The following is an 18,734-nucleotide window of genomic DNA, read 5'->3' on the forward strand; positions in this document are numbered from 1 at the left end:
TACATGAGAAACATTGATGGGAACTTCTTTGTGGAGGCTTTCTGGGCACAAACAGCTGAGTGCAGACCCCATGTTACCCACATTATACTTTATAGGTCCTATATTTCGGCACTTTTTTAAAGCACACAGGATTTTGAGCAAACCTCCCTGATTAAAAAAGCCCTTAAATTATGTTACCATAATGAAATGCAACATTTAAGATACAATTTCTTAAATCCATATGCATTGTCACATTTGCTACTGTACCTGCCATGACAGGAATGCTCATAAACTGACAATAAATACAATGGATGGAGCTCTCAGGTAAAACTATCCACCAAGCACACCATCACTGTAGCCTGGCCATCTGCTTATTGCAGGCATTTTGCTGTAATGACTTTTCAGTCTCCTGAGCTGCGACCTCTGAAATGTTGAGGAGAGGAGAGCAATCAAAGCACATTCAGTTCTGCTACAGTCATTTGGCCACTCTCAAAAAGCTATCACTGGGTGCAGCTGTAAACATTTTGCTCCTCAGCACTCCTGAGACACGCAGTCAAAGAGGATAGCAGCTATCAGTCTCTTCCACATAGGAAGCCAGTGAATACAATCTGCAAGCCGAATGCAATGGAGTGGGGAAAAATACACTGAATAGTCCTTGGAGATGAATTTGGTGAAAAGAAAACTCATTATTCAAAAGAAAGAAAAGTGTGCTGAAGGCTGCGCTCCAGAATTTCCCTCAGTGTCTGTTATTGATGAGCAACACCCATGCAATTTATATGTTTATGAGCTGGATGAAAAAGTCAATAGCTGTTTGTGTTCTTTTTCAAAAGGTGCACAAATATACAAAAAAAGGAATCCTTTCAAGTCTTTGTGTATTGAATGAGCTTTTGAAACGAGTCTTTATCTGCTATTTCAGTGACAACTATTTATATTCAGCTGGTGTGTAAACTAAACCCTTTCTCCACACTGTCGGCTGTCTATATATCTCCTTGGCAAAGGGAATACTTGGATTGAATTCACTGAAATACATGGAGTACAGGACTTCCTGTCCCCTGTGCAAAAGCAATATTATGTCATTAGTTGACATCGCCCCCTTGTGGACCACTCTTTTGTTTTCTCTGTGTAGAAAAAAGCCTGTCAGAAAATGTCAGAAATAGAGATATAAAAAATACTAAGTATGCTTATTTTAAAGGCTTTAGGATAATGAATAAACACCAAGGCTTAATTATTATTAAAACAAAATGGCTGAGTGTCCTTTCTTCACATGGCTATTTTTGTACCATGACATGAAATGTGAGAAGCTTTCAGCAAACATGCTCACACACCAAGAATAAAAACTAGTACAAAAAATGAATAATCTTGCACTTGTTATGTAGACTGAAAATAAAGCTTGCAGTCAGGCTGGTAGGTCGGATTGTAATTTTTTTACAAACCCTTAGGGGCTGACAAATCATGTCAAATAGCCAGCAGAGATTTATTTAGATCTGCAGCTCCTCAGATGCTCACCAGCAGCTGTTGTGAATGTGTGTCAGCGCATGCGTGTCTTGACTTTCCTATTCTTCTGATCGTACAACTTGGTCTGGTAAGCCAACAACTCTCTTTATTGCTTGGAATAGATTGACCTCCTTTGCTTTTAAACAAAATAAGGAGCAAAAACACTTTTCAAAGTAAGCCTATAAATAGCAAATGGACTGAATGCCTGCCCTAGATTGCCTGTTTTATATTTTAAGCCTGGAAACATTTATGTGTATATGGACTTCCACTGCACTTGTTTGGGGAACTATTTGGCTTATTTGAGCAGTGGCACCTACAAACAGTATGGCTTTTGGAAGGCTTTTGAGATTGTTTCTTCATGGTGGACAGCACTTACTGTAAGTCACTTACGATAAAAGCTTCAGATAAATGAAATGTAGTTTAATGTAAAAAATACAATTGTTATTATTTGATGGAGAATTGTATGATATCTCTCAGAGTTATAGAGTTTCATATTGCAGTCTAGGTCTAGTCACATGGATGTCATTAATCTCCTCAGGAAATCACAGTCACAATGACGCTCCAGTGGACGGCTGTGGCTTTCTTCCTCTATGCAGAGATAGCACTGAACCTCATCTTGTGTATACCCTTCATTTCAGCAAGCAGGTACTGCAAAACAAACAAAACCCAAAATATAATCAAAAGTTCATTCAGCAACTCAGGCCTGACTTTCTGTGCAAGAGGCTGATTGTCTGAATAAATAAGAAAAGAAAAAGGTGTCCTCCCTGCAGAGTTTGATTGTAAAGATGAAAGAGACCCTTCACACAAACCACCAGCAGAGTGCATGCACATTCCTTTCTGTGAAGATCTACTGTGTATGTCACACACTTTTTTCCCTATTTTGTAGATGGCGTTCTGTTTTCAGCTGGAGAATATGGAACTGGTTGACTCCATATTGGAACAAATGCTTTTTTACCATGATCATGGTTCTTATTGTTCTTTTCCTTGGTAAGTGACCTGCTGTGGGAGACAGTGAATGACACTGACAGCATGTTGTCAGTCCAGACCAGCCAGCATCTGCTCATGCTTCTAACCCCCTTCCCACTCTCAGATGCTGTCCGGGAGGTGCACAAGTACTCAGGTGCTGAGCCAATGCACGATGTCAAGATTAACCCAAATTTGTTCGACAATGTCCACATGAAGCTGTTCAGAGCGCAGAGGAACCTCTACATATCTGGCTTCTCGCTCTTCCTCTGGCTGTAAGTGTCATTATCTTATACATTTATCAACAGAATGTGCTTGGGACTTTAGTCAAAGACAACAAATACTTCACTATTCAACACACCTGTCCACTTTTCTTTTAGAAACCCTGTCTTGCCCTGAGTTTTTTTCTGTCCATAATCATAGTATCATGCGCCGGACTGTCACCTTGCTGAACCAGGTGGCTGTCACCGTGGAGAACAGTGCAGGTCTTCAGGCACAGACGGACAGTGCTGTCAAAGCAGCAAAGCAGCATCAGGATGACAACCTGAAGCTCAAGCAAGTGAGAATTAATCTAAAGCTAATGACAGAACAAACACTTGTAATAGTCTTAAAGCTGGTTTCCTTTATTCTATTCCAGAAATGTGTAATATCTGTTGCAGGGTACCTTCAGTCCAACCTAAATGTGCATTATTGACTCCACCTTTAGTCCACCTTTTAAAATGTGAAGGCAATACTTGATATAGTATTTTTTTTACTATTTATGCGATGTGCATTAGGTGCTCTGTTGTTCTCCGTTGGTATTCAAGGATATTTTTTGTTCTCAGGCGCTCCTAAATGAAGAAAAAGCCATGTCAGCAAAAAACCAGCTACTGAAGCTGGAGACTGAGAAGCTGGCAGATCAAGTGAAGGCTTCTGAGGAAGGTCAGTTATCATAACCTTTTTTATATACAGTAGTATGAGAAGCAGTTACACTTTTTAAAACCAAATAACTGTTCTTATAGTTAGGATTATGCAATGACACATTTTCAGATCATGGACCATCACTGATCTTGCTGTATTATAAAAGAAGCCCATTCTAGGGGCATTGGAGATATACCGAGCATTTGACATATGTAGTGCTGTTTGTGTGTGTAGCTGTGCGCAAGTCTTGTGCTGAAGTGGAGGCCATGAAGAGGCAGTCTAAGGGTCTGGCACAAGAGTATGACAGACTGTTGAGTGAACACCATCAACTCCAGGTACAACACAAAGTCACACACAGCTCTACTTCAAATGCTAACTGTATAATAATCTTCCCAATACTGAAATGTTTTAAACCTCTGCTTGATCCACAGAATGTCAAGAGTGGAGATAAAAAGGATCAGTAACCAAAGGAACACAGGGTCTATTGTTGTCAGGTCTCTCCACTTCCTGTACATGGATACCTTTACTTCTCATCACATTGGAACTATGGTATATGCAGAATGTTTGTTTAAATATGTTTTTGTGGTTGCTTTGCATGTAACTAAGGATTAGAAGTGTACAAATGAGTTTAAATGTTGTCTCAGGGACCCATGCTAACGTTGGTGATGACTGAAACAGTTAACATCCAAGAAATACCTTATACTAAACTGTATGTCACTGCAGAGAGATTGCGCACCGGTTTATGAATTGCTATGAATTCTGATATTTGTTACCGGAAGAGAGCACTGAAGTTGTTCTAACAGATGTTCAAATTCTTGAAAATGACACAAATGATGTGCATTTTAATATTACTTAGCATCCTTGAATGGAATATCTATCTAAATACGTGTGATTTGACAAAATGTACTTAAACTAAATAGAGTTGTTGTTGCTATTTTTGACATTTTATAATTTGTTAATAATTTGGTTGGTAAATGACAAAGGCATGAGCAATGAGAAAATAAACAAATATAACCCGCAGCAATTGTCAGGCTCAGATTAATTAGAAAGTCACACAAAAAATAACACATCAACACCAAATAAGATCTAAATGGGGAGATTATTTGTGTTGCACCTGTACAGGAAGTGGTTTTTCCCTCGGTGTGCCAACAGCAGAGGGCAGCTGTTCCTGTGCAGCTCTTGCTCAGATCTTCTTGTTGACTTAATTTGTCGACTTTCTTTGCCTAGGAGTAGCAATATCCATAGTTGTTAAAGTCTAAAACCTTTTTCATGCTGCATCTCTGAGCTAAAAGCAAAGTCACTGGACACATGATAGTGTCTAACCATCTTATTCAGCACCATAATACATCACGAGTCCAAAAATCTATGTTATCAAGTTTAATCAAAAAACCGAGGACCAACATAAAAATACAGCACAATTACATTCTTAAGATGACTCATTGTCTAACAAATCCTGTACAAATATATACTCTGTGTACTATGAAAAGAGTCCACAGTGTGTGTTCCTCATCACAATCGAGTCTCTCTGTCAGCAGTGCAGTCCAAGGCCGGTACAAACTGCTCACAATGTATGGAGCTGTTCTCCTCTTTTCTTAGAGACTCCAACTCGGCACTGCCATTGGTCAGAGCATTTTTCTCCTCCATCTTAATGTGTCTTTTAAGTAAAGCAAAGCCTGGATAACATAGGAAGAAGGAGACTGTCCGTAAGCCCAGAGTCAGGCCGAGGTACACTGTCCTGCAGAAAAAAGGAAGCAATACAGTAAGGAGACAATCAACAATTGGCAAACATATGTGTTTGAATAACTAGTGGTAAGGGTAGGAACAATATCTCCTTATATTTCATCGATCTAATAATACTTAAATAAGCATTGCAGCCTACTAGGACAGCTTCCTTGGTTATAAACGTTGTGTCTTGTTCGGAATGGATCTGTGTACAAGATATTTGATTGGATATTACATAAAGTTCTGTAAATCAATTTACCTGTAAGCTGAGGTGTTATATATTCTGCATGCTCCTCTTCCTCCACACATCTTGGTCCCCCATTTGAGGCATGTTGTGTCGATTATGGCTCCAAAGTATATAGGGGCAGGTATTCCAGCTGTTTCAAAATTCCAAATAAGTTGTTACTTCAAACAAAGAACACATACAAAGGTTGCTTCAAGGTGAGATATCCATCAGTTGTGTTATAAAAGGACAAAACAAACTTATTGTATTCGTTATAATAAGGGTTAATATAAAGCTCTTTAATGTAAAACAGGTCCCTAAAACACTTGGTGACAGAAAATGACCTTTAAGTAATGATTTGTTTCCATACACAAACATTGTTCCAGCTGCTGCTGAATGCCAGCTCTTAGGAGATTTATGTTAGTTTGACATTTGCACTAACTAGACAGTAGTGTTCAGAATACAAAAAAGGTTCTCACCGAGGGTACGAGTGGCCAACGAGTGGATTCCAAGAGCGAGGGATTTCAGCTCAGGGTTTATACACCTTTAGAGACAAGAATTAGGGGTTTAGAAGGCGATTAAATTGTATAACGTAAACCACTTAAAGAAAAACAATGACCTACACTGTTTGTACCGGAAGACGTAACAAAACGCTAAGAAAAAGCTATTCAAAATGATTTCTGACTTTATTTGTCAAATATCTCAATTGACACCATAGACTGTATCGTATTTAAGTTTCAATCAATTGGAAGTGTAATCTGTCCAAGAAAGACAAGGTGAGGTGTTGCTCCAACGTATTGCTGTATGTGGATTGAGTCTAATGATTCCACAAGGGGTTTGAAGACAAACCTGACAAGCAGCATGAAGCCTGGTGTTCCCCCCAGAGAGATGATGAAGGAGCTGAGGACAGACAGGGCCAGGAAGTAAGGAAAGATTTGGTCACAGCTGTCACTGCGTGGACACTGTCCCAGAGTGGCCGTCAAGTTGACTTGTTGGTTGTCAGCAAGCGCTACGCAACTGCAATTCTCAAACACCTTTGGAAGAAAAGTTTATTAAATGATAGATGAGCTGCAGCACACACAAACAGTCATGCAAACACAGCTGAAATGCCATTTGCTAATTTGTACGGATCAGTTATAGTGGTGAGATATTAATGAAATGTTGCAATTAAGCCTAAATATTAAGCTCCATTTGTTTATAAATTATCCTGGAAAATCTGAATGTGACATGAAATCAGTGGTAGATGTCCCACCGTATATTTGCCGGAGCCAGTGGACGAGAAACATCCAGCCAAACAAGGGGACACGTAGGTGATCCCGTTCTCTCCGCACACTGGATCCCAATCCCTTCTTGAGCACAAGCAGTCCGAATTACATTCAGAGAGGAGAGACTGTTCCTGATTAGACAAGCCTTCGACTCTGCATGGGACGACGTGAAGAAAATGCATATATTATGGACAGCTCATATGAAAAATTCATCAAATATGAAGCTACAACCCTAATGTGCACAGAGTATGAAAATGAGGCAACACAACACAAAAGAGATGTGTGTTGGCTGTGCTGAATAATTTTAGAATTTCCCAAAATCCAAACCCACTCCTTCCTCTGATGTTATCTATTCCACTAACACACAAGGAAGTGTATGCAGACTTCACATACCCAGTATATGAGACTGTGATGCCAGCCACCTTGGAGTTGTCACAGCCCATGGCGAAGAAGAAGAGCGACAGGAAGAAGCCCAGCAGGGAGGTCCCAAAGGCAAATTTAGCTGCTCCCATGATACCCAGCTTGTACTTCTTCATGACAACCCCTCCAGAGAACATCCCAAGGGCCACAGCAGGGATGTTGATCATGCCTGGAAAAAACACAGAATATAATACATTTTTAGAGGAAAAGAAGAAGAGGATATAACAGGAACTAGCAATACCAGTTAGAAGCATTGCTCCCTAAAAGATATCAAAGTCAGAGCACTTATTCATACGACCGAAGTAGTCTCATTCATATTTAATGCAAAGTGTATTGAAGTCATGGCATGAAACATGAACATGACTTTTGATGTTAGAGAAAAAAAGAAATGCATTTCTCCTCCTCTAACTTTACGTATGCTTTTTTATGTGGGTTGACTAATTAATCAGCCTTATTAAGGAAAGTGCTTTTAAAAAAAATAAATGCCAATGAACAGAACTACCCAATGTCCAACGATTTCATTAAACATGGCTGTCATTAAGGAGCTGCAGTGTTTACTTTAGACTGAGGGATGTGGGAGTCGGCACATAAATCATTCATCAAACGCTGGCTACTATGAAACTACTATGATGACCATAAAGCATTTTTTCATTTCTTTGAATTCTTTAAATACTCGTGTTAAAGTGAAGCAACACAGGCTCATCTACAAAGATAAAATGACCAGACAAAAAAGTCATCACAACAATCTTTTCAAACATTGGGAATAAATAGTCTGCTTACCCATGAGAAAATTGGCTTTTGATGCTGACTGGCCGTAGTGTTGCTCGATGAATTTGGGTTTGTAGGTGACCATCCCGATGAGAGAGTTGAACTGAATGATGGTCACGCATAAGTAAGTGACGTACACAGGATTCCCAAGGAGACTCTTCAACGTGGGCACAAATTCTGTGTGGGGGGAGTTAATGAAACCACCTAAAAAATAGGCTTTGATATATCTACATCTAAGGTCTTTTTATGCTTTTCTTAACATTACAGTTTACAAATATGTTGAAAATAACAGACCATAAGTATATTTGAATAGTTGTTGTTTGTGGATATGAGAAAAATAGAAAATTCATACGAAGAAATAAAGACAATCAGCTTGCACAGTAGAAAGAGGGACTTGGGTGAAGAACCTAGTGATAGTACTTAATGGACATTTTTTTACCACCTTGAAGATTTACCTACGGACTGCACACAGATTACGATGTGACCACTTTAACATTCAAATTTGACAACATTTACATCTTGGTGTGACTTTCATCCTACCTTTGGTCATCTGGTGTAGATTAGCCGGCTCCTCAGGTCTGAACTTGTGCTCCATGGTTGGGGAATCTTTGATAAACCTGGTTTGCTCGGGGATGCAGCTGCTATCGTGTTTATCCACGGGCATGGGCAGTGATTTAGGCAGGAACCAGAAAGGAACTGCAGACATCAGGGTGATGGTACCAGCGATAAGGTAGCCCAGCCACCATGCCCCCACCCAGCGGGCATCACCCGGGGTAATGGTCAGTGTCTCTGTGAAGGGATAGGAATCCTGTGAATCCATGTATGAGCTGATTTGGGTCATAATGAGTTTCCCTATTGGGGATTAATAAAGAATTCTGATCTAATTGTGTTTTACAACAGCTTTAATGCGTTTCCCAGTAAGAATGAACTGTATGACAGGATTTACTCTGCTCTAATTCATTTCCACTTGGCAGGTGTGTTGTGTCTGGCACAGCTTTAGCATCGTCATGTACAGCAACCTATTTCTCAATCCAATTCTTAACAGAGAAGTGTGAGTGCATTTCTGCAGCGTGAACAAATGATAATCCACAACAACAATTTACAAGTCTTAACATTGTTATTGAATCAGTCATGGTGATCCGTTGGATTACTCACCTAAGTCAACATAGCCAATGTCAACGTAGATCTTGGCACACAGGGACCCCAGCAGATACCCAAAGACAGGACCGATAATTGATATGGTTTGGACACATCCTAAAATAAACAACAAAGAAATGTATTTTAAATGTAACCCTATCTTGTCGCTACTAACATAACATCCTAGTTGGTTTTCTTTTAGCAAAAGCATGTATTGAACACGTAGTCATTTAATCCCAATGAATGCTTAGTACATCATAAATAGATACTGAAAAAACCTCAAATGTAAAAAGCAATTTGGTTGCCTGAACATAAAAACCTTTATTAAATAACACTAATGTGAAAAAAATCTACTGCAACGATAATGAAGTGACCTGTATTATTGATACCACGTGAAGCTGCTAACACAGTAAATGAGTAAGGTGCATTACCAATATAGAGGGCAGCATTCTCCGTTTGTGCGTAATCATCAATATAGGAGATTCCCAAAGGCTGTACCGGAGTCTCTCCAATCCCTCGCAGGATGTTTCCCAGAAGCACATAAATCCACATGGAAACACTGGACTCTCTCTCACAGCCTAAAGTTCAAAAGGACATATGAAATGGAATAAGTATTGAGAAGTCAAACCCTCAAGATGAACACAAACTGACTATACTTCTATATTACTACATTTTTTTGTTAATTAAAAGGATTAACCATGATGAGAAATCTGGTTGTGGTGCAGCATATTGACAAAACTTTAGGAAAGTCAGAGTAAAGTAGAAAAAAACAATATTCCCAAATGGTGAATCAACAAATGAGTGTTTTTTTTTTTTTTACTAAGCAGCCAGATCTTACCTCTAGAGTTCAGTAACGAGGGTCTGTCACCTGCCCTGGTGGACTCAGGTGAGCTTGCTGGACATGGAGAGAGGTTATTGGTTGAATTCACTGACCATCTAACTGATGTTTCGATCTTATAGCTGCGTACAAAATACCAATGTGACTGTTAACAAGGGAAGGGAGAAAGCATCAGGTATCGTTAGATACTCACATGGTGAAGCACACATACAAACATCATTTAAAAAATGCATTACAGTCAATATGTTAGCTCTGTGGCGCTTAAAGAGTTAAATGAAAGAAATACTATACATGGGAGAAATTTGTGAGCTGCAACATGCACACAGATTTGACATTTGTCTTACCGGCCAATGATGAAATGAGGCATGGCGATCAAGAAGGTCCCAAAGGACATCAACACACAACCAATGGCTATGATCTTGGGACGGTGGAGTTTGGCACCAAAATAACTCACAAAGGCAATGACCAACAAATTCCCTACAAGGTTGAGATGATCAGAAAAGGAGACAGAGTTGAGTCAATGCTGAACGAATTTCAATTAGTATAGTATTCTTCGGAGAGAAAGCACAGAATCAGTTATCTAAATGATACAAGTTGAGGAATAAAACCTCCTGTGAACCCGGTGCATTGTTCTGATTAAGCTGCCAAACCGTTCGAAGGCTGCCTTCAAGAGATTTAAAAACAAGGGATAGGAATTTATATTTAGACAACCATACCACACGTTGACCTATCAGATAACGGTCGGTTTTTTATCAAAGTCAGTATTAAGATTCATATTTATCTGGAGCATAAACAGGCAGTATTATGTCTAGTCCCCAGTCAGTTGTGCATTTGAACCAACCATCACAGAATCCCTCTATTTCCAGCTTACATGCTCTACGCTTCAAAGGGTTTTTAGCTCATTAAGAGTCAACTAGGTACACAACCATTGTGTGTATTCAAAGTTCAAAGGGGGTTGCCTGAATGCTATCATGCTCTCAGACATGCTAAGTACTCATTCTTGGTTTGTTTGCATCAGCATCTTAAAGCTCCAAAATTATTTAGCCAGTAAAAAGAGACACATTTAAAATGACAATGAATACTCACCTATTTCAAAGCTCCCGTCTATGATTCCGATCAGATAACTGGGGATGTCAAATCGCCTTTCTAGTTGTGTAATTGTGCTCTTCATGTAGCTGCCAGATAAAGCCTTGGCAAAGTAGGCGAAAGACAAGGATGCAAGGAACATCTACAGATATACAGAAAGAGAAAACGTAACACTGTGTCAAACACTGTGGCCCTGAATGACTTATCACTACATTTTCATTTGAAAACATACAGTATATCTCAACCAGTTTTATTACATTATTTTAAACCCTAGCCTAAACATCTCAGCGTAACGGTGTAAAGGAAAACAAAAAAGGAAGATACTCGAACTCTGGACTGAAAAGGGAATATAAAGACTTGAAAAAACAATGAAGGGATAGAACGTATAACTAAGCACTAGCTTGTGACCATGTGCATGTATATCTTCTAGTGTGTGTGTGTGTGTGTGTGTGTGTGTGTGTGTGTGTATGTGTGTGTGTGTGTTTGTGTATACATGTGTGTTTATGTATACATGTGTGTTTATGTATACATGTGTGTATGTAGGATGTGAATGAGTAAAGGGAAAGCTGGCTGTTAAAGCTTGGGCCAGAGACTGTATTAAGCTAAGCCACCCATGGACACTAACAAAGGGAGGATTAGAGAAGCCAAACCCACTAGGACACAGATTCATCCACTGCACTATGAGCCGACAGCCCGACTGACATGAAGCATAATTGGAAACAGGTGAGAAGAAACCATAGCCTTTACTCTCAGGGATGGAAATAGAGCTCCAAAGAGAAGCACACCCCAACAAACCACCTTGGTTAACTGAATATCTTCCAATGTCATTTAGAGGCCACTACGAATTCACATATCACATTGTTTTGACATGGAGTTGTTATCAACAAAATGATGTATAATATAATGCAATTCTCAGATGAACTTCAAAACATCCACAGTAATTGAACATTTATGGTGATCAGGTAGTCACACACAAACCGGTTTGGTGCCTTTCAAAAAACACCAAAACCAGATGTTATGTTTTCAGGTGACGGCTTTAAAGGTATTATGCTAAATCCACTCTTTCATATCTCTTATACATAAATATGTGTTTCCTCTGTGTTTATTCTGAAAGTTTCAGGAAAAAATATTCTCTCTTTTCTTTTTGTCCTGATCCTTTTATATAAAAACCTGTCTGAAAATTTGCTTATCAGATTTTGGCCACTTTGTGATGTCACAATGTTTTTGTTGGGTTGTGCAATCATTACCCGATAACCAACCAAGGTCAAATCTGCCCACCTTATCACCTGAATCTCATCCTAGAGCATCATTGTGTTGTTTTAATCCAAACATCTCTCAGAGGGGCGTGGAGTTTGCTAGTTCATTTACATTTAAAGCTACAGACACAGAATCAGCCCTTTTGAAACAGGGCTGAAACAGAGGGGTATATGGCATGCTACAATGCATGATCTGTTTGGTATTTCAAGTCAAACTATTTGGAAACATGTTTTTTTTATATATATCTGAGGCCTATAATATATTGTTGAAAAAGAGTACATTTAAGGGACCTTTAAGTGTAAGCACAAATTAAATAGTAGATTGTGAAGTGTTGTGGTTATCCTACTTATAATATGGCTAATTAGATCCTGAACAACATGAGTAATTAACTTGACAGCTTGAGCCAGGATTAATCTGTGACCCGAAATTCTGCAGCAGTCATACTGTGGATATGGCATACAGCTTGGATTTAACATCTTGGCAAAACACTCAAAGTTTCATGTGAACTGTTAACCCATTTGACCAAAGCATGTCCATCAGAATACAGCTGAGCAAGAAGTTAACTCATACTCAAAAATACACGATCCCTCTTACCAGTAGTGCTGATGAGTACTGAATGCTCTTTGGGGAGAAGATATTGGTCAAAGAGATGCAAAAATAATCTTTAGGTTTTTTTTTGTGCAGATTTAAGAAGGAACTGTTTTTTGTCTACAAAACTACACCTGTGAATGAGGGAGCATTAGCTGTTGTCCATGAGAAAATGCACACTTCCTGTCGCAGCTGTAGATAAATAGCACACCAGGTAAGAAGAAAAATATGAATTTCTGAGTTAGGGTGAACTGTCCCTTTAAAAAACAGTGGGGTCTCTGAGTGATGAGGTATCAGTGTAGCTATGGCAACTACCTGGGTGGTCTGCAGCTGATTAGTAAGTCTCTCAATGTAAGGGCAGGCTTTGCTCTAAAGTCAAGTGCTTAATTATGATTCAAACCACAGTGGATACAATGCTACTGCAGGAAGTCTGAAGCACAAAGCACACATTCATGATGTTGACTTTGGGATTTAAAGGCTTACACTAGCATCATGGTGTCGGCATTTTGCCTGATGGCCAAATCTAAAGGAACTGTCCCAACTTTTTGACACAGAGAATAGTATGGTACAACAGTGAACATCATTAAAGATGTCGTCTAAACAACATACTTTTTAAAATATTGTTTTTCACATTGGCTGCCTCTTTGTGGCTATGGACACCGTCTGCTACGGCTATTTACTGTCTGTATGGATCCAGGTATCTACTGTATATCTGCTCTGAATAATGTTTACATTACTTTGTTTCATTGCCTTTTTTTAATTTTGCTCTAAATTAGTATTTCTGTGATGCACTTGTGCTTTATTTTAGAAGGAACCTGTAAAAATGATCATATAGTTATACATTTACAAAAAAAACAACAGTCTTGTCTCCAGTCTTCTTACAAAAACATTATTTTTAAGTTAATTAAACTTTTGACTTTGAAAAACTTAGAAGTACATTTCAGAATGCCTCATGATTCAAGCAATGGATACATGAAAGATCTGCCAACAAGAATAAATTCATGCTATGTCATTATATCCATTTTAAAAAATGTCCATGTGAAGTAAAGAATAAAGAACAATCCTGATGCGGGCTTTACAATCATATATTGGCAGCACAAAACACTCATCTTTAGAAGTGCATGTAGTATCAAAAGCACGTCAATCAGGGTTATGTAGGATTACCCCACACGGAAGGAAAACCCACAGAAAGGTAGCATGACTGAAATTCCTTGTTATTGTTGCTTGTAGTTGCCCAAGTATTTCACTAAGCAGCTTTCTAATTATTGTCCAGTGCTCTTACTAATCCAACAAAGAGGTACAGACCCTTTATTCTGACCTCTTTTAATGGAGAAAAAAAATGTGTCCAAGGAATGTCTCACAGCGACTTAATACACAGTCCAAAGGGCACCGAGAGCAGCTGCACTCAACACCTCTCATGGACACCAGCTAGGCTTCACCAGTAACCTGCATCACCCTCTACTCAAACTTCAAGTAGGTCTTCAGACATTCGTGAATTTGAAAAAGGAACCTAATGTATGTTTAAGGCTCTGAAAATGACATCTACAGCTCTAAGATATTCACACATTATATACTGAATGCACACTGTGTCCCTCTGACATACGTACATGTGATCTCGATCATAGAAGTGGTATTTGTGTGACCTCCCTGTAGGCTAGTCAAATGACAGGCCTGCTCTCTGCCCTTTGAGGCTGAAACACTTCATACATGTTCTCAAGGTATATAATCCGGCCCCAATTACCCAGCTGTGAGGTGAGTTTTTTCCTTTAAATATCCGATTTGTACAAAATTAGATACATAATTGTGGAAATAAAGTTATTTCTAAGTTATATCTAAATAAAAACCTTCTTAAATTGTAGTAGTCATGTGCTGTCTTACAAAAAGCTAATTTTGCATTAGGGAAGTCATTCATATTTGGCTAAAGTGTTGACTAACTGAAGTACGACAAAACCCAAATTCAAGACATGCATCTGAGTTCAGGAGAGATTGTGTTATGAATTCAGAAGGGCCTGCCAGGAGAGAGCTAGAACTACAGTACCTTCAGGTTTGGGTGGCAGGAGTTCTTCGCTGTGGAGGAAGTAGGGTTGTCGTCAGGAGTCCAGCTGCCTGCGGCCGTGTTGTCCATTTTCTTCATGACAGCCTCCTTCTTTACTCTAGGTTGTTCACTAGGGCTGTCTTCAGTCACACCTGTTAAAGGAATCTACATTTAAAAATATGTCAAACGCATTTTCATCAACCCAAATTATTATTTTCATGAATAACAGTTTTAAAGTTTTCGAAATATATGGAAATATAATTTGGTGCAAGTCAAAACAAGATGATGCGAGCATTACATGTTCTTAAACATCCGTGGCATTAGTGTTTTAGAAGTTTGCTGTTGATTTATTCTTTAGGTTAAGTATATGTCATGACATATAATTTACAGTGTGACAGTTTTCATATCAAATGCAACAGATGGCATACCATAGAACCGAGCGGGAAATAAAAACAAGCCTTAACAAGCCAATGTAAAGCTCATTAAATACAGTAAATGGTATTTTTCATACCGGAGAGAAAACTACATTCTTTCATCTAATTGGTAGTATAATCCCTCCTAAACACCCATAATGATACTATGAATTTTTAAGATATAGCAAAGGTCAAAATTAAGAGGAAGCATAGAAAAAAAGTAATGAGCGACAGAAAAATGTGCAATGAGCTTTCGGGGCTTTAGTGTCTGTCGAGACGGTTTCCTTCGGAAGTTCTGATGAACTTGCCGATTGCTGAGAGAGAAAGAGGGATCAGAAAAGTCAGGCAGAAGACAACACCATGTTAGAAGTGTGTGTGTGTGTGTTTTCACCATTGAATGTGAAAAGATGTGTATGTATACATCAGAGAGCAGAGCTGTGACACTGTCTAAAAGCCGGGGTTTTTATTCAGTGACAAGAAAACTCCCTACGGATCCCTCCACCGTACAACAAACTACAACACGGCTTTGAACTGTGCATGAAAGAAGGGCAGCTGTACCGTAGCTTATGACACAAAGTCTTTCATTCTTATCCAACCAAGACTTTCAGAAGCACGGTATTTGAGTCGGTAAGAAAACACAGAACAGTAAACAATAATGACCTGCATACCACATGCGGAGACTGTGAGCCAAGTATTTCAGATCAACAGTCAAAATATTTCATCAGCGTGTTTTGAGCGTGTAGCTATCTACCAGACACATACTGTATGCACAATTAAACTGCCTTCTCTGAAGAGTCATCACACTATTACCTATTCATGTCCACACAGGACGTAATATTTTGCATATCATATGATTATGGTGTTCAAACTGGAGAAAATACATACCATTTGCATGAGCAGCTATAATTGTATCTTAAACTCCCTGTTTCTTCATATGACACAATACATTTTCGAGTCTGACCTTGAAATGTTTGTTGGTAAACTGATACAAATATCCCATTTACTGTCTAGAAGCTCTAATGTAAATATAAAATGTGTTATCCAGTAAACATTTAGAGCTTAGCTGCTGTTAACAATTAGCCTGGCTATACCATCCTATACGTACTTCGCCCAATTTCATTTTGCTCCTGTAATGCCAAGTTCACACTACACGATTCACACTACCCAGACGGATTTTGGAGCTCGGGGGCGAATCGGCGCTAAATCGGCGCTCGGCAGTCGGCGTTTGATCGTTGAACTGCCCAAGAGCGAGAGACTCCCCGACGAGTCCCCGACAGATCTAGCAAGCTAAATAACTGGACCTGTCGGCGAGTCCAATTCTGTAGTGTGAAAAGGGTTGTGCCTGGTAATGGGTGCGCCGACGAGCTACAGCCAATGAGAGCGCAAGACACGGGGTGAGGAAAAGCCCCGGGGAGGAGCTGCACAACTTTCTAAACAGAAGAAGAAGCGTTGTACAACACAACAAGTCGATACAGCTGTTTAAAACCTGATTTTTAACTGTAAAGTTGTAGCTAGGCTACACAGTTCACTGAAGTTAACGTTAGCTGATGTGCTAACAAGCTTAAGCAAAGTAACTTATTGACAGTTTCTAGGTAAAAACATAATAACGTTCGAAATCCGCGTCATTTCCCGTGTCACTTCTCGCGTGTATTCGTGAGATATCGTAGTTTGGAGACCAGACAGACTCCTCGGGGATTTCTCGTGGTGACAGATCGTGTAGTGTGTGACCCCCAGTCGCCGTTCAATCGCGTAGTGTGCACCCCACAACGACTTCAAGACTCCCGAGCGAGTTGTGTAGTGTGAACTGGCAAGCGATCGTACGACTTCGAAAGTCGTGTAGTCTCTGCAAGGCATGAGTGAGACTGGGCAAGAACTCGTACAATTACTGGAATTTAGAATTCTATCGGTCCAATCAGCAAACAGGGGGAGGGGTTGGGAGCGATTACGTTGTAGTTGGTGCCGAGTTTGAATTGTAGTCTAGTCTGTAGTTCAACAATGGCGACGGAGGAAGAGACGCTACTAGCTATCCGCTCGGTTGTTTCAACTCTTGAAGGAATTCTTCTTTTGTTTCCAAATAATTATTTCGAGTTACGAATTGTCCCCTGAATCCTTAGGTTACATTGACACGCTCGCAGGTAGCAATTTGTTTACTACTGTGAAAGCAGAAGTAGGAAGCTGTCAGATCAGAGCCCTTCGGCGCATAACATACGTCATTTCCAAACGTTAGTGATTGGTTAAGAGAACTCCAATGATTTACTGTATGCCGGAGAGAATCGAAGTCAAACAGCATGGTATTACCAGGCTAGTTAAGAATGGCCCTGCATATAAAATCACAAAGGTGCATAAAGGCCTTTGTATCTTTCGGGGCCAAACTCAGTGAAACCCACTGATAAATACTAAGACTACTGCCAAATTAACTATGACGTTAACTTCGCATAACGATGAGGCCTACACCAAAAACAGGGTGTAAACTTCGCATCATTGGTGATCCCACATGCACTCAGGTTAATTAGTCAATGCATAATTACCAGATAAGTATTTTGGATAATGCAAATCCCCGTCTGTTTCTCGGCTGTTTGCACTGTAGCGGTTAAGATGAGCAGTTGCTGGCCCTTATTCTTCAGTCAGATGCAATGATATTACATATTTAGAAGTTTCAAACTTAGAAAAAGTGTATAGAATAGACAGTGTGTTTCATACCCAAACTACCATATTATTTAGAAGGCCAGAAAAAAATAATTTGTGTATCCCTATACATAGTATGTCAAATGCAGTATGCCAAAAGTTCCAGGATATCCTTAAAATTCTGTCCCATTATGAAAAATACATAGGAGAACTTTATTTGCAACAAATATTGTTTAGGTTTTAGTTGTTTTCGACCGGAATGATTCATTCTTGTTACATTTGCCCAAAAATGTAATAAAATGTTGGATTAAAGCTTACAAAATCACTCCAATTAAGGATAGCAATTTAACCTGTTATTCAAGATTATTCTCTGACGTCTGCAGCCAATTTCTGTCACTTCAGTGACGTTTAAGTTGTTGGTGCGGACCGTCATAAATAATTGGACAAGATGTTTTTGAATTATTTCATCGCATTTAGGTTTTAGCGATACACAAACATCATCAGACAATCGTGTTTTATTTTGAAGTTTTTTTTGCGTTAAAATAAAGTTTTTGTTTTTGGAGTTCCCCCATGCATTGTTCTGATGCGCAACTGAAAATACGCATAATAAACAGGTACCTTGAAACACACCTGATCACGGATATTTCCTGTCTACGTATCACATGAATTATCGCAGCCACTTAACTGTACTTTTGTAAACAAACACGTAAACTGTCAGGTACACAATACCTGCGTAATTTCCAGTGACAGAGAATACTCACTGAAAAGAACATCATGATACTTACCCAACTCGGAGCGTCAACCCTTTCCCCTCAAGGCGCCTTCAACTTCCTTTTTTAAAACCGGTCTACAAATTGACGCCGAATAATCCTGTTTTGTCACAACAGCCTTCACCGGCACACAGTCTGATCAAGTCACCTGCTCATGCTGTACTACATGCTCCTCTGCAGTGGAGAACAGTGTGTTTCCCTGGGAGGAAGCGACAGGGCGGGTGAGCCAGACTGAAAACCGTGCTCACAGT

General features: G+C 39.4%; 2 protein-coding genes across 5 annotated transcripts; one reads left to right on the forward strand and one right to left on the reverse strand.

The window, feature by feature from the left end:
- The first annotated feature begins 1,477 nt into the window (after positions 1-1,477).
- LOC134859499 (B-cell receptor-associated protein 29-like) lies at positions 1,478-4,356 on the forward strand. Of its 4 annotated transcripts, XR_010165113.1 has the most exons (9): positions 1,716-1,850; positions 2,012-2,118; positions 2,360-2,460; positions 2,564-2,711; positions 2,860-2,995; positions 3,261-3,357; positions 3,571-3,671; positions 3,768-3,994; positions 4,027-4,356. XR_010165113.1 is itself a non-coding variant. In XM_063876022.1 (8 exons), the coding sequence occupies exons 1-8, from the start codon at positions 1,478-1,480 to the stop codon at positions 3,798-3,800; spliced, it is 807 nt and encodes a 268-aa protein (XP_063732092.1). In that variant the 3' UTR covers positions 3,801-4,356. The 4 variants fall into 4 exon arrangements, 3 of the variants coding, with proteins under 3 accessions (XP_063732092.1, XP_063732101.1, XP_063732083.1); XM_063876022.1 differs by lacking the exon at positions 1,716-1,850 and adding an exon at positions 1,478-1,561 and having other exon boundaries at positions 3,768-4,356; XM_063876031.1 differs by lacking the exon at positions 1,716-1,850 and adding an exon at positions 1,623-1,646 and having other exon boundaries at positions 3,768-4,356.
- Positions 4,357-4,698: 342 nt separating this feature from the next.
- On the reverse strand, positions 4,699-18,704 carry LOC134859490 (solute carrier organic anion transporter family member 1C1-like). Its single transcript, XM_063876003.1, has 15 exons — positions 18,499-18,704; positions 14,679-14,827; positions 10,796-10,937; positions 10,054-10,186; positions 9,710-9,831; positions 9,303-9,449; positions 8,890-8,988; positions 8,275-8,523; positions 7,747-7,911; positions 6,940-7,135; positions 6,534-6,699; positions 6,131-6,315; positions 5,761-5,825; positions 5,318-5,435; positions 4,699-5,071 (listed from the first exon to the last, which is right to left on the reverse strand). The coding sequence occupies exons 2-15, from the start codon at positions 14,772-14,774 to the stop codon at positions 4,846-4,848; spliced, it is 2,109 nt and encodes a 702-aa protein (XP_063732073.1). The 5' UTR covers positions 14,775-14,827; positions 18,499-18,704; the 3' UTR covers positions 4,699-4,845.
- Between the last annotated feature and the right edge of the window lie 30 nt (positions 18,705-18,734).

The sequence above is a fragment of the Eleginops maclovinus genome, chromosome 2, assembly GCF_036324505.1.
Source record: "Eleginops maclovinus isolate JMC-PN-2008 ecotype Puerto Natales chromosome 2, JC_Emac_rtc_rv5, whole genome shotgun sequence".
Taxonomy (NCBI): Eukaryota; Metazoa; Chordata; class Actinopteri; order Perciformes; family Eleginopidae; genus Eleginops; species Eleginops maclovinus.